This window comes from Ctenopharyngodon idella, chromosome 1, assembly GCF_019924925.1.
Source record: "Ctenopharyngodon idella isolate HZGC_01 chromosome 1, HZGC01, whole genome shotgun sequence".
NCBI lineage: Eukaryota > Metazoa > Chordata > Actinopteri > Cypriniformes > Xenocyprididae > Ctenopharyngodon > Ctenopharyngodon idella.
The window spans coordinates 41355674-41371894 of record NC_067220.1 but is presented as its reverse complement, the minus strand read 5'-3'; the positions used below and the strand labels follow the sequence as shown (position 1 = coordinate 41371894).

The 16221-nt window shown below is 35.1% G+C and overlaps 2 protein-coding genes across 8 annotated transcripts in view; both read right to left on the bottom strand.

The window, feature by feature from the left end:
• Positions 1-8779, bottom strand: part of LOC127513524 (protocadherin Fat 4-like) — a 97902-nt gene extending 89123 nt beyond the window's left edge. For 4 of the 7 annotated variants that reach the window (XM_051895449.1, XM_051895432.1, XM_051895440.1 and 1 more), the window contains exons 1-5: positions 8620-8776; positions 5316-5384; positions 4841-5004; positions 4619-4663; positions 4421-4510 (exon numbers count right to left, since the gene is read on the bottom strand). In XM_051895449.1, coding sequence (XP_051751409.1) covers positions 4421-4510; positions 4619-4663; positions 4841-5004; positions 5316-5384; positions 8620-8695 — 444 coding nt within the window. In that variant the 5' untranslated portion in view covers positions 8696-8776. Of the gene's footprint in view, positions 1-3299; positions 3394-3476; positions 3591-3861; positions 3970-4242; positions 4333-4420; positions 4511-4618; positions 4664-4840; positions 5005-5315; positions 5385-8619 lie in introns of all 7 variants that reach the window. The other 3 variants (XM_051895379.1, XM_051895390.1, XM_051895396.1) reach the window with 3 other exon arrangements.
• A 4786-nt stretch (positions 8780-13565) lies between these two features.
• The window catches only part of LOC127513576 (protocadherin-23-like), a 24474-nt gene continuing 21818 nt past the window's right edge, over positions 13566-16221 (bottom strand). The window contains exons 23-25 of the mRNA XM_051895482.1: positions 14471-14563; positions 14265-14317; positions 13566-13715 (exon numbers count right to left, since the gene is read on the bottom strand). Of these exons, the coding sequence (XP_051751442.1) occupies positions 13711-13715; positions 14265-14317; positions 14471-14563 (151 nt within the window). The 3' untranslated portion in view covers positions 13566-13710. The remainder of the gene's footprint in view (positions 13716-14264; positions 14318-14470; positions 14564-16221) is intronic.

The window sequence follows — 16221 nt, the reverse complement described above, 5'->3', positions numbered from 1 at the left end:
ACAAGAACCACCCGTTGTTGAATCTGAAAATAAAACTGGAGATCAGAGGGAGGAAAGTGATGAGGCTATTTCTCCAGGATTTGAGAGTGATGAGGCTTCTAATGAGGTTCTGGGAGCAGAGCCAGAGTCTGTTGGGTCAGAGTCAAAAGATATTGACTTGCCTGTCGAAGTGCCAGTGCTGAAGCCTATACCCATCCCTATAAGGAAAAGTGAAACTAGTACCCAGTTAAATGTATTTGTCCTGAGCCACGAAGGACACAAGAGTTCAACAGCTGGGGTGCATACTAATCCAAATGATTGATGAGGATTGATTGCGAGCTCACGTGTCTCAAGTTCATTGATGAATCATAGAGTGTAAGTGTTGTATTTGCCTATTTCATAATATATGCTATGAAAATTATATTGTGCAAACAGTGAGAAAAAAAACTGTATGTCGTGTAATAGTTCAGTAATGCTTTTCTTGGTAAAAACAGAGGGGAGATATAGCACTGAGTCGGCCCTCTGTGAGATCTGGAATGTGGTCGTTAATCCAGGGCGATTAATGTTTTTGTTTTTTTTATTATTATTGAAGTATAAATATGTATCTTGTACATTTTATCCAAGTATTTTGCAACTTGTGTAACTTGGATTTGTGTTGAATTATTTGTGTTTTAAATTCAAGTCTAATAGTTTGAATGATGAATGAGGCTTTACATGTGCAACTGTGTACGTTTCAAATTCAGGGGGGTGTAAAGGCCACTACTGTTGTCCTTCTGTCTTTTTGTTGTCTATAAATGCCACTTTGAATGTTTTATTTTCTTGTGTTATTTATTTTATTTCTTATTTCTTTATTTTGTACATTTATAAATTGGAGAGTGGAAACCGATTCTTATTTTATTTTTACTTCTAAACATTTTTGCCTGTTTTGTAACCTAACACCTTCAACCCCAAAAGAGCTACTTTTAATGATGTGTCCCTTTGGTCACAGTTGAGAATAAAAGACCCTAAGTTTACCCTAAGTGTTTTGCCTGTGTTTTGGCCCTTTATTTTCCTACTGTAGACCATTAGCTGGCAAAACAAGATTTGATTCCATGGAGCTGTTTTGATTCCAAGGCAGATATTTACACTCTGACTTCCGTATATTGCGTCAAGCCTGATGATCAGATTGGAGATTGCATTTCGAGTTCTTGCGATTTTTCCTACATTTGTAATATGCACTTGTGGTCCATAAAAAAAAAAACTGAAAACTTTATTGAAGTACACAGTCACATCATGGAAATTGTAAAAAAAAAAAAAAAAAAAAAAAAAAAAAAAGGAGGAAATTACGTTTCCCTGTAGCATCCCATGATCCACAGCAACAATGACCACATCATACATATCCTGTGTCTCTCGATCCAGCTCACTGATAGCTAGTAGAGTCCCATCCTAAAGAGCAGAAGAAATTTTTTTTGTTTTTTTATTTAAATAAGATCTGAACATCTGACAATATATTGTCATGTTTATAGGTCAAGGTCCTCACCTCTCTGAATCTGAATATTTCACTGTGTGAGGAAGTAGTGATGGTGACACGTCCATTGTCTCCAATGTCAGCATCTGTGGCTAAGATTTCGCACAGCCTCTCCAGGTGATGAGGGTGTGTACGCACCTTCCTGAATCTCATTGGTCTCTGGGAAAGGAAGGAATTGTGGGTTGTTGTCGTTGACGTCCAGAACAGTGATGTTGACCTGAGCTGTGGAGCTTAAACCATTGACAGGCTGGTCTACAGCTATTACCTGAGAAAGACAATACAAACATCCCATTCAGAATGAATAGTCATCCTGAACATTTTGTGAATAGTTGGATTTAAGAAATGAATGTGATTGCTTTGTACCTGTATATTGTAATTGTCTAGAGTTTCTCTATCCAAGGTGGCGTTGCTCCGGAGTGATAGGACTCCTTGACTGTCGATAATGAAGGTATCACTATCCATGATAAAATGACCTTTAGAGAACCCTCCCTGATCGGAAAGAAAACTAGAAAAGGTAAGTACATCAAACCATTCTTTGAATGTTGGCTTGATAAATTCTTACATGGAAGTTTACATGGTTAATTTGAAGGTCGTTTAGGTCTTGTGTAGTTTACATATTTGAGCAGTTAGAAGAGAGATTTGTATATTACATATGCCTTGTATATTTGCATGACTAAGCTGTTGCTAAACTGTTCTGAGTAGTTAGTAGGGAATTCTACTGATTTGTTGCTAGGGTAGCTAAGATGTTACTAAGTTTTAAGTTGTTGCTAGAGGTAGCCATGTGGTTACCGTGCAGCTGCAAGAGTGATGAGTCACCCAGTGCTTGGAAATGACATTGCAACAAACTAGAACACTTTTGCAACTGCTAGGCGCTTTAAGTTTATTTTTTAAGGCATTTATTTTTTTTCGGCAGTTACTACACAGACAGACTTTGGTGGATTTTGCTTGAATACTATAAGTTACATTTCGAAATGTTGAAGTTAAATAACGAATAACAATTTAAAGTCTGCTTATCTTCTCTCACCTCATCCTCCCTAGAGAAATCATCACTTAGTAAGTTTTTATTTAGTAACTTTTCTTATGTATTTATTTATTTATTTTTTCTCATGACAGTGATGTTTTGAGGAACAGTACCAGGTCTAGATCGCTGACTCTAGTCTGAAGAACCAACTGATCTTGTAATGAATTTTCCAGAATAGATACGGTGTACTCATCCTGGTCAAATTTCGGAGGGTTGTCATTCTCATCCTCAGTGGTGACGAACACAACAGTGTTAGCCATCTTACTGGCATCATCCTGCTGAGTTGCCTGTTTATAAGGAAATCACGAATAGAAAATATAAACAAACACAGTACTGAATCCTCTTCAGATTCATGAATGTTATAATAAACGTCTGATACCTGTATGTAAACAGTTATCTGGTCTATTTCCTCTCTGTCTAGTGCCGTTGTCACAGAGATGACTCCACTGTTTTCATCGATTTCAAAGTTGTTCTGATAATCATTTGGAGAAACTGGAACAGAAATGTGGATACATGCTTTGTTATTATCAGAAACTTAATTCAGAATATGAGTGCAATTATTTATTCAAATAGAAGTGTATCAGCAGTGTAAAGTACTTGTTTTATTACAATTACTGTGCTTGACTATTGTTTGGTGGAATTTTCTATTTTTTCAGATTTAAAGTCAGTGTTTCACCTCTAGCTCTCGCACATCTACAGAGAAACTTTATTTGGGAACAGGTGGAGGAGGTTATTTAGATCAGATGTACAGTATGTCATGTAAGTGTGTTGTAAATCTTCTGTTATCAGCACCTGCTGTTATGCTGTAAACTACAGGCTCGTTGATGCCCGTGTCGCCATCTTGAGCTTTTATGGCCTCAGGAGTGATGTCTGAAAACTGTCCTACCTGTACATGAACAGAAAAGACATGGAGGATTTGATTTGTTTGATCAGACATGAGTTTAAAGTATTGATCATGACGTCATTTACCTGGTTTTCCTCAATGGATGCCTTGTAGAGACTGTGATCAAAATAAGGGTTTAGATTGTCAAAATCTTCAACTGTTATTGTAACTGTTGTGGTGTCACTGAATTCTCCTACATCCTGCAAAGAAACAGAGTTTTATTACTATTTACCTTCAAATTATAGTTCATCCAAAAATGAAAATTTTGTAATTTGTTCCTGGTCCCTATCCACATTAATTTTATGTTAAAAGTAGCTTGGACATTCTGCTAAACATCTCTTGTGTTGCACAAAATTTCACTTTTGTGTAAACTATTCTCTTAAAGAATAAACTACTAAAGCAAGTTTGATGTTTAGTGATCAAACTAAATTGGATGTGGGACTGGTAGGATGTCAGAGAGTTTGTCTTTACTTTAGCTTGCACAGTGAAGGTGTACTGTTGAACATTGTTGTAGTTCAGACGTTGTTTCAACCGGATGTTACCGTCACCTCTCATTTCAAATTCATCCGGTGCTGGAGGCTGTTAATAGAGGGGAAGTGATTAATTAAAATGAAATTCATGGACACAAGCTGAGCTTACTGAATAATTATATATCATTTAGTTCTCTTTCCTTCAGAAGGATCTGCATGCATCAAACTGTAACTATAAAAAAAAAAAAAACTGAAATTGTGCATATTTAAATATTTTAATTGATTGACAGCCATATTTGAAATTTAACTTACAATTGAATTACTTACATCTAGTGCCTGTGTTAGTATTATAAGAAGTATATGAGAATCGTTCTTGATTTACCAGTATAGAATATGTAATTCTGCTGTTTTCTGTAGAAACATCTGCATCTTTAGCCGTCACCCTGATCACATCGGACTCCACAGCCGTCGCCTGGAGCAAAAGACACGGTTTACAAAGAGATGTGAGTGTCTGAGTGACCAAACACACTACTGCTGTATAAAGATGACATTACACACACCTCTGACACTGTGGTGTTGTATGATTTACTCTCGAAGATCGGAGGATTGTCATTGACATCCTGAACTGTTAATGTCCTGATGTTTTTCAGCTGAAATGGAGAATGAAGACTTTATATGGAAGGTTTATGTGCTGAATCTTTATTTCTATAATACTTTGTCATATTGAATGATTTGATAATGTTATATTTTAAACTTACCGACGGGTTTGGGCAAGTGAGTGAATAATACAAAATCCCTCCTGACTGGAATAAAAAAACACACAAAGAGTCATAAGTGGCCCTTCATTTCTTTACAGAATGGGTAATGTTTGCAGATTTATCCTAAACTAAACTGTCAGTCAGCAAGGGAAATTGTTGGTTTGTAGTTATTGATAAATTATATCATGAATATTGATTAAAATGGTTCAGTGAGGGACAAACCTCCTGTAGTACATCAGCATCCAGTGGTTTGATGGTTCGTACTGTAGCGGTTGAGTCTCCATTAGAGTAAACCAGCTCCAGAAATGTCACACCAATGGGAAAGAGATATCCCTCCAGCACCAGATGATCATCAGGTCCGATATTAGTGATAATCTCTACATCTCCTGAAGGCCAGATCAAATACACATTTAAATACATATTCTAACACACAATATCTAAAATATAAATACTAGATAATGCCACTATTGTTCTTGCATTACTACTATTCACAAGCAACAGCATTTTAAATGACCACAGAGAGTTTTTTTCCAAACATCAGTTATTTTATATGAGCTGTTTCGATGCAAATCATATTGTTTATATTAAAAGAAAATAATCTAAATATTTACTCCTGAATTTTTTTTTTTTTTTTTTTTTGCTTGCAAATGTGAAAAGAAACTAATCTAATATTGTGAACATTGTGAACATATCTCACCTTCATATCCCTCTTGGACATTGCCTACTTCGATATTAGTTCCAGTTGTACAATTTATCTGTGAGGTCCCTTAAACAGAAATGAGTCACTGGTTTGAGGACTTAAACAGCTTAAACTTGGTAGCACAAAATATACTGAATCACACAATACCATAAAAAATAGATGACTAACAATTTAAACACGGGCATACCATTTTAAAATGCATTTTAATATTCATTATTTTTTACCGATATACTGGTGATATGGATAGTGGATTTCTGATTGGATAATTAATATTACTCCAATGTTATAATATTACTCTAACTCATGTCATTTAATCTTAAATCATTTCATTTATATTACTGAATAAAGTTGTTTTCTATTAAATCCTGACAAGTATTTTACTTCATTAGAAGACCTTTGTCCTGTAAAACACATGATTTTTTTTTAACAATAGTCAATAAATACAACTAAACAGATAGAACTAGATAAAACTAATAACAGTAAGTTAGGCCTCACATCCAAATGTTTGAACCTATAATTGATACTTCAGCTGGTTATGAATAAATTTGACTTACCATACAGCAAAAACTCCAGTGATAAATTAACTCTCCTGGGAGTATATGTGAGACTATACTCAAGAGTGTGTTAAAATAAGAGTGTTAAATGCAATGCAGTAAATGAGCAGTGTTAAAGTTAATGAGATAATTAAGTGATTAATTGAGTGATGATTGATCATTATTGAAGATACCTGATGATAACAAGCAGAATCACCAAAGGAGAAAATCACAATTTTAGGAGATCAGGGTTTGCTTTAGTTGGACTCTTGACCCTTGACTTTTTAATATTAGATTTTGTTTGGGCTGTTGTAACTGAGTTATAACAGCCAGACAAGCAAAGAGAAAAGATGATCAGGTGGATTTCTCAAAAGTTGTCCTGATCAAAAAACAAAACAAAAAAACAACAACTTTCATTTAGACACACACAGACTGCCAGCCTATGAATCTAACAACTCAGTTACAACAGCCCAAACAAAATCTAATGTTAAAAAGTCAAGGGTCAAGAGCCCAACTAAAGCAAACACTGATCTCCATGATGGTGACTTAAAATTGTGATTTTCTCCTTTGGTGATTCTGCTTGTTATCATCAGGTGTCTTCAATAATGGTCAATCATCACTCAATTAATCACTTAATTATCTCATGAACTTTAACACTGCTTCAGTGTTCATTTAACACTCTTATTTTAACACTTTAACACTCTTGAGTATGGTCTCACATATACTCCCAGGAGAGTTCATTTAACACTGGAGTTTTTGCTGTTTAGCTCTCCTTACACCAGGGGTGGGAAACGTTGATCCTGGAGGGCCATTGTCCTGCAGAGTTTAGCTCCAACCCTAATTAAACACACCTGAAGATAATCAAGGTCTTCAGGATTACTAAAGTTACAGGCAGGTGAGTGTTTTTTTTTCAGGGTTGGAGCTAAACTCTGCAGGACAATGGCCCTCCAGGATCAACGTTCCCCATCCCTGACTTACACTGTGGACATGAAGACAAGCTAAAATAAATAAAATATAAAATAAATCCATCTTTTACATAATTCACTGTCAGTATTATGAAGCCTGGCAGTGAAGAGAATGACTATTCCTCCTGTAATTTTTCTCTCTAAGCTGTTCTTTATTGTATGTCATAAACAGTTATTCTGTGATGTAAGCAGGTATCAAAGGTGCTTCATAGAGGCCAATAATGAGTGATGTGGGAGGGATTGTATGGAAATAGTTTCTGAGAAGTTACACCTATAGACTTTGTTATTGACCTTTTCTTGATCTTGATCTACCATTCTTACTCACGTAAAGGTTTCAGTCACCCGGGTCTATTCTTGTTTATGATATGTTCCTCTGAAGTACTTGATTCTGATTGGTCAATCACAACATTCTGAACTGTATACTTGGCTGCTGCCCCTGGAAACTGATTTCATACACTGATTTTGCCTCTTGAATCACTTCACACTGTTTCCTGTCACATAATGGCATAATTTAAACTCAAATTTCACATCAATTTATTTACTTATTTAGTAAGTGGCTGGAGTAATAAGAATGATAATGAACAGTCAACTGCTCATAATAACAAAGTAGGATGACAGGATGATACGAGATCATGTTGGGGAAGTGATCAGCTTGTCAGGGTTTATTTTGTAACAATGACTGTTACATTATTCCTTCCTTAATAATAAGCACTCATCCACTGCCATTAACAGCAATATCCCCCAAATTAAATCAACTCTGCTCAGAGTTCATATGGTCCCTCTCTATTTAGTGTTAAAGTAACACTGAAGCAGAGTTAAAGTTAATAAGATTAAGCGATTAATTAAGTGATGATTGAGCATTACTGATGAACACCTGCTGAATCACTGAAGAAAAGAGAAACACAAGAACTACAATTGACTTCAGCCACAGCCTTAGATGGAACCGACTGAAGATAAAAAAAGACATTAAATCTCTAAAGATCTGAACAAATTTTTAAGAAATCCTCTGGATTCCTCTGGGCTGTAAAATATTTTCAAAGTATTAATACCGTAGAATTACAGTATATTGCTTGCATCTCTGCTGTCAGTATTTTACTGTAAAAATAAAAAAAAATACTGTATTTTGTTTTTACGGTAAAATGCAGTGAAGCAATTTCACAGTATTAATACCGTAGAATTACATTATATTGTTGCCGTCTCTGTTGCCTGTCATGGTTGTCTGGTAAAATCCAGCAAGAAGGAGTAAGGAATTCACTCAACTAGTCTTTAATCCATTAACAGAATAACACAGGGGAATCTCAGGAGAATAAACACATTTACCACACTTAAGCAATGACAATTACTGACAAGGAACAGAACAAAACAGGGAGGTAACTTTTACACTGGTAATGACCAACAGATAAATGTAATCAGTACCTAAGGAGACTAACTAGGAAATAATCAAAGCTAAACTGAACTGAAGCACAAGAAGCAAACACAGGAAAGAAAAGACAACTAAACAAAACATAATCCTGACACTGCCAGTATTTTACTGTAAAATAAAACAAATACTGGAAAATACTGTATATCGTTTTTACGGTAAAACACTGTAAAGCAATCTCACAGTATTAATACCGTAGAAATCACCTACAGTAGATTGCTGCCAGTATTTTACCGTTATTTTACAGAGAATTTTTTTTTACACTGAGGTAGGTAGATGATCTGGATGCACATTGTCACTTTTTTTTTTTGGTAAACTACAGCATCATGTAAACAAAGTTCCAGTTCAGCCTCCCATCCAAACACTGAATAAATTTGACTTACCAGTAGGACTCGTTACACTGTTGACATGCAGACAAGCTAAAATAAATAAAATATAGAATAAATCTATCTTCTCCATAATTCATTATCAACAATGCCGCCTGTAGTATGAATCCTGTGAGTGAAGAGAATGACTATTCCTCCTGTAATTTCTTTTTCTGACCTGTTCTTTATTGTATGTCATAAAAAGTTATGTTCTCTGGTATAAACAGGTCTCAAAGGTGCTTCATAGAGGTCACTAATACAGGAGTGACGTGGGAGGGATTTTCTGGAAAAATGTTGATGTTACAAGTTTATTTCAGGATATTTGAGATGACTTGTTTTGAGTTTATATACACCTTCTCATGCAGTATATATTCTAGATCAGTGGTTCTCACTGCAGATCACTTCAACTACACTTTTAAATATATTACAAATTTTCTTTGTTTATCCATCTTATTTTTCAACACGGAAGTAAGGTGTTTTCCGTAAATGTGCGAGACATCCGAGTTATTAGCTGCTATTGGGAAATAATGAGAAGAATATCAAAGTGCAGTAAACTGTAAAACAGTTTGTGCTACAAACCAGCGTGTTTATAATTAAGAAAATACATTAAAATAATATGGTAAGAAATACCAGTTTGAAATATCAAGCAGCATAATGAGCTGTTTTGTACAGTAAAAAAAAAAAAAAAAACTGGAAGCGAATGACACCGGAAGCCAGACACACTAAATTTACAAATGGCCGTACCTGCTCTTACCTGAAAAATAAGATGGATACCTAACCAATATTTTCAGGCCATGGACCCTTTGGTAGAAAGTTTATCAAGGAACCCCATTACATGTTGTGTAGCTAACACTAAGTGTTGCATTTTAAACTTGTATTTGTAATGCATATTTTATTTTTTCACAAGATTAGCCCTAGACTCAAATATGGCTTTTGTAAAGATACATGAAAATGAATAATTCACACTCTGCACTGCTGAGAAAATAAAATCTATTATCCCGTGTTCCTACTGCCAACACAATCAAAATATCAAATATCATCTTATCACTGCTTGAAAATAATCAGAACATCATAAAACAAATCAAAGGTTACACTGTAAAATTAACTGTACAAAAATGTATAAAGTGGATTATATCTTATCTTGATGCTTAATTTATATAATAAAAGATTTGAAAGTGAAACATAAATATTACACAAATATGCTTTACTTTAGGAATCCACACAAATACTCTGCTGGATTCTTATGATTTACCACATGACTGTGGAGGCACATGACGTGCGGTTGGTTGAGAAGTGTGCTATTATTTTTATTTTATTTCATGTAGGCTATAGCATGTTCAACAGATGAAAAATAAAAAGTATTTTTTAAAATTTTAAAACTAAATTTAGAAGAAGAAAAAAAGTGTTTTTTCATGCATGTAATGATTCAGCAGATGAATATCTGCTATTTGATTGCAGGTTTTGTGCTCAAACTTATTGTAGATTTAAAAATATTATGTTTAACAAATGCATTATTTCCATCATTTTGCTATAGTCAGGCCACAGTCTGATTCAGTTAGTTATTTTTGGGCTCTGAGTGAATGTGTGTTTTACCTGATAGTTTCTAATAATTGAGCTCTGTACTAAACCAAAGAACTGACTCAATCGGATGGCAGGATTAGAAATAAATCTGTCTATATCTACATGAACTGCAATTGTACAAATATGCTTGATGAGACCATGTTCCCATTTATCCGTACTTTCACTTTGCTGTGTTTTATCTGCAGAGATCAGCAGAGGGAGATGAAGAGCGCTCTCTCAGTGAAGATGTTACTCTGGTTCTGCTGGTGTTCAGTGTGTGTGACTCAGGCCTACAAATCCACCACAAAACACAACTTATTGCTCCACTTCAAGTCCCACCACAAACTCCAACCCGAGACCAACCTCAATCTCAGACCTCATCCCACCTGCAGGAAAACAGAATAAACTAAATTATGAATTGCGAAATGGCTTGTATCATGTTAGCCTATTATTTTCCCCTGAGGTTTATTTATAATGTTACAAAAGTTGTTTGTTTTGAGTTCTCTCAGGCATAATCTTGTTCTAATCATTTGAATGTATAGCGGGTTGTTTCATTTCAATTCATTTAAAGGCGGAACAATTAAAGAAATTTTGTCTTTTTGAACAAATCTAAAATTTAACATGGTAAAATAAACAGTAAAATAACAGCTTAAAATACAATAATCCATACCTGCAATACTTATATATTTTACAACAGCAGCTTTTGCCATGTAGCGCACTTTTTATTTTATTACAAAATTAGCTAAAACGCTATCTGTGACATATTAAAGAAAGAAAAACATCTAAACAAAGATGGTTAGTAGGACACCTTAAACTTGACACTTTCATCTTTTGAAAGAGAACTAACAGATAATTCGAATTACGAAGATATCATCAACATCTTAAATTCAAAACCCAGCCGACTCTGACTTGTTTAGAACAGACATCAGCCATACAAGATGTTGCATTTAATATTTGTGAGCAAGGGTTTTTCTGAAATATACATCAGCCACATGTACTTCAGCAATGGCAGGTCAGGTTATCGATACAGGACTCAGACATTGTGATTTCTCTTCATAGTTGTTATTATCAGGACTCGGGTTGGATCTCTCTCTTTGCTGCTTTGTTTTATTTTCATTTTTTCACATGGCGGCTGTGCAATTAGAACAGGTGTTTTGGCAGATAATGCTAACTATCAGATTGTGCATCCAACTTTTCATTGTTTTAAGGGTAGGGGTATGGACATTAATAAAGCCCCATACCACATGAATGTGATGCTGGTGAAGTATGTAGTTTCTGCTACACTAGCATCTTGCAGAATTTCAAAAATAAAGAGAGGCTGCAGAGCAAATGGGTGGAGCCTACATCTAGCTTCCCCTTCGCTAGACGTCCAGTGAGGAGGAGCGAATGTAATTTGGGCCTAATGGGTGGAGTTACAATATCCAACCACACCCTAACCTTACCCACAACTCTATCCCTCCACCCAATTAGAAGCCCAGAGAGGTGGAGCTGGACGTCACACACACACACACACACACACACACACACACACACACACACACACACACACACACACACACACACACACACACACACACACACACACACACACAATTATTTCAAATCATCAGCCTGTGAAATCTCGTGTCCATCTGTGTTTTCTGATGGAAAAAGGGAGCAAATCTTTTGACTTTTAGTATAGATTTAGCAATCACATACTCAGATTATTTGCACTTGAAGCATGTGATTGGAAGTATTTGCTCTGTTAAAAAATCTAGTGAGCTGCCTTACTGCAGCTACACCCATAGGGAACGTCTTTCTTAGGGCCAGTTTACACAGAGCACGTTTTGCATTCTCCTGCACTGCTTTTTAATTGTTTTTCTATATACAGATGCTCTAGATAAATATCTTTGATTTTTTTTTACTTTTGAAAACATCACGTTTACTTTGCTGCGTCTTGCATCTTTTAACACAAGAACACATTATGTGAGAATGGCTTGCTGAGCCCAAAAAATACTTCAGTTTTTACACAAGCTCTAGTCTAGCATATTTGTGCAGGCGTATACTCCATTTGACCATGTACGTGAACACAGGTGGTTGACGCACTCTGCTCCGAATGACCTGAAGAGGGTGCTACTGCATGAGTTATAGTCTATATGCCTTTGCACTGTGCACTAAACTACCTTTAGTTCTACATAGAGATGTGGGTATCTTCTACCCAAGCCTAATCAACATTAAGATATTGTTGTGGTCTTCTCAAAGTGTTTGCGTTGAATCAGCCTCACTGCTTTCATTAAAAGCTTCCAGTGATCAGGCTCTATTATATTCATTCTGAAGCTAAAATTAAAGCTATCGCAGATTTCATCCTGACCAATCACAGTAGTTGTGGTCTGCATAGACGCAATGCATATACTTTATTGTCATCTTATCATCTTGAATCTTGTATAGACATACTTAACTCACACTTTATTAAATGAGACAAATAAGAAATCTTCCCAAAGGGACTGTGTAATCTTCATTAAACAAATGTTGCAAACTTTTTCTCCACCATTTTGCAGAATACATATAAATTGAATAGGCCTTACTACATCATCAAAAATAACAATTAGACAATTTGTTGAATATACAGTATGTTATGAGATGGATGTAAAATTCCAAACCAAAGTGACCAAATTCTTTCATTAAGGGCCCTTTTATGAGACCGCTATTGAAAGGTAAATGAGATGATCACTTCAAGGAAGTAATTTTAGAATTTTTTAGAAGTTATTTAACAAGTTACCTGGAAACGTAACTAAATATCTCTAACAAAACACATTTTAATGTTTGTTAGTTTTTACCAAATGTCAAATGTGAAATAAAGACACAGAGGCTATATTATTATTATTTTTTTTATTTATTTATTTATTTTATTTTTTATATATATATATATTTATTTACATTTACACATTTGTCAGTTCTTGTATTTCTTGGGAATCAATCCAGTGACTGTGGCACTGCAAGCACCATGCTCTCTTGTTTGTGCTACAGGACAGCTACATCTGTCTTAACAGCTGTATTATTCAATATGAATTCTGCTTTTAAATAACATTCCTGCTTCTAAAGTGTCAGTGACATCTGGCTTCATGTCTGGTGATCCATACAGTCACTTATGAGACAGAAATACATAATGAGTGGAGCAGAGTGATGCTCGCCTCTTTGAAGGGAATTCACCCTGTGTTGTGTATGTTGTGACTTGAGTATGTCATTTTATGTCACATGACAGCTGATCCTGGAACTGAGTGCACATGATCAAAGATGTTAATCATGTAATCCTGTAGTCCTGGTTTCTGTCTTTAGAAGTCCTGATACTTATGCTGTTTCCTCCATGTTGGGAACTCAACCCTTAAAATGCTGCCTACAAAGGCATCTCAAGTTTAGGATTAGGGCTGTAAATGTGTCATAAGAAATAGGTTCATGAAGTCTTGTGCACTACTGAGAAGAAGTGAGGAGCTTTGATCCATCAGGGAGTTTTCAGAGGGCAGATGCTGTTTCCACCATTCTCAGATTCTCTGTCATGATCTGTTACTAACATCAACCTAAGAAACAAACAAAACACATATGACAAAATCATAAGAATAATTACCACACAGCAAAAACTCCAGTGTCAAACTAACTCTCCTGGGTTAAGATGCATCGGCGCTGCGCAGACTGATCGGCGTATGACATCAAAGTACCGCGAGAGCAATTCAAAAGCATTCAGGAGTCGTCTGCTCTCCAAACGCTCTCGCAGTACTTTGATGTCATACACCGATCAGTCTGCACAACGCAGATGCATCTCAAACAAGCCTTATGTGAGACCATACTCAAGATGTTTAAAGTAAAATCAAAATTAAAAATTGTGATTTTCTTCTTTGGTGATTCTGCTTGTTGACATTATGTATCTTCAATAATGGTCAATCATCACTCAATTAATCACTTCATTATCTCATTAACTTTAACACTTTTCAGTGTTTATTTAACACTCTTATTTTAACACTTTAACACTCTTGAGTATGGTCTCACATATACTCCCAGGAGAGTTAATTTATTACTGGAGTTTTTGCTGTCCATGTTTTATAAAAAAATATGTACTGGATGAATTATACTCTGTGAGATTGTTGTTACAGCAAGGTCCTTTTTCTCTATGGATTCTGGGATTCTGTTAACAAAAGAAGAAACATGTTTAGTCAAACATCTCAGAACAAACCAATGCATATAAATACATGGTAACTAATGCATATTTTGAGAACAATCTTTTCACATATAAGTTTAACTGATTGTATCAGATCTTTAACAATATTTTGGCACTTACGTGTTAAAATCAGCAAGGTGGTCAATACTCCATTTCCTTTCAGGTAAAACAATGTCAGGATTTAAACTCTGTCTGTCAGAATCTTTCCTTTTCCTGCGGCAGCAAAAAAATGTATTATAACTACATATAACAACAAAAATTACACCTAAAACATGAATAATGTTTAAAGTCACCATCATTTTATCACTATAAAGATTACGGCACTCTAAGAAGAAATGTGTAGAAAAATGACACATTATGTGTAACACTCTAGTTTACACATTTTGTGTAAATATTGCATAAAAATATGTTGGAAGAATTCAATTGTTTTACACATTATGTATAGTTTTAAAATTAACACAACCTGTGTATTTGTTCACAGCATCAACACCATCTGTGCAGCCAAGAACACCTTTAATGTGTTAATATTACACATTTACACATCTTTGTGTTAATTTCAGGGGTGAAGATCAGACCTCCAAAACCAAGACCATTCAAGACCAGAGGTGTGGACGAGACCAGACCTTCCAAGACCGTTCAATCAAGATAATTCATTAAATCGTGTGACTATTGAACATTAATGATGAGCACCTGATGTTAAAATCACAATTTTGAAGTCACCATCATGGAGATCAGGATTTGCTTTAGTTGGGCTCTTGTCCCTTGACTTTTTAACATTAGTTTTTGTTTGAGTTGTTGTAACAGCCAGACAAGCAAAGAGAAAAGATGATCAGGTGGTGTTGGTTATGTTTTCACATAATCATTATTAGACCTGAATCAGTGAGCCCAATCTCTGAGTTAGATTTACATTATTGATTACAGCAGCACTGTGATTCTACAGCAGAAGATCAGCTTTATCAATATAATCCAAAGGATTTTTCAAAAGTTGTTCTGATCATCAAAAAAAAAAAACTTTATTTTAGGCACACACCGACATCAAGAATCAGCCTGTGAATCTCAACAACGGCGACAAGCAACATATTCTGATAAACAGATCAACTCTGAACATTAGAAAACAAGCTGCTAAAAATACATAAAAACAGAAAAAAAATAAAAATAAATAAAAATAGTGAGAATAAAGGAAATTACTAAGACAATTAAGCTCATAATTTATTCATGCAGCAATGCATGATGGGAGCCATGGATGAATTTTGATTGGTGGCACCCAGAATGCACTGCAACATGCTTTATTATTCTCACCACTGTTGAGATTCATTTAGAGATACAGACATCAAGAATCAGCCTGTGAAAGAGATTTTTTTTTTTTTTTTTTAAATCAGAACAACTTTTAAAAAATCCTTTGGATTATATTGATAAAGCTGATCTTTTGCTGTAGAGTCACAATGCTGCTGTAATCAATAATATAAATCTAACTCAGAGATTGGGCTCTGATTGAGTTTGGTGATTCAGGTCAAATAATGATTATGTGAAAACATAACCAACACCACCTGATCATCTTTTCTCTTTGTTTGTCTGGCTGTTGTAACTCAGTTACAACAGTCCAAACAAAATCTAATACTAAAAAGTCAAGGGTCAAGAGCCCAACTAAAGCAAACCCTGATCTCCATGATGGTGAATTAAAAAAGTTGGTTATTATTGTAAAAATTGTGATTTTCTCCTTTAGTGATTCTGCTTGTTAACATCAGATCACCTTCCTGACACATTTACTGTGTTAAAATCATAACACAATGAATGTGTCAAAATTAACACAATGAGTGTTGTCTCTAAACTCACACACTGATGTGTAAGAATTTAGCCAATTTGAGTCGTTT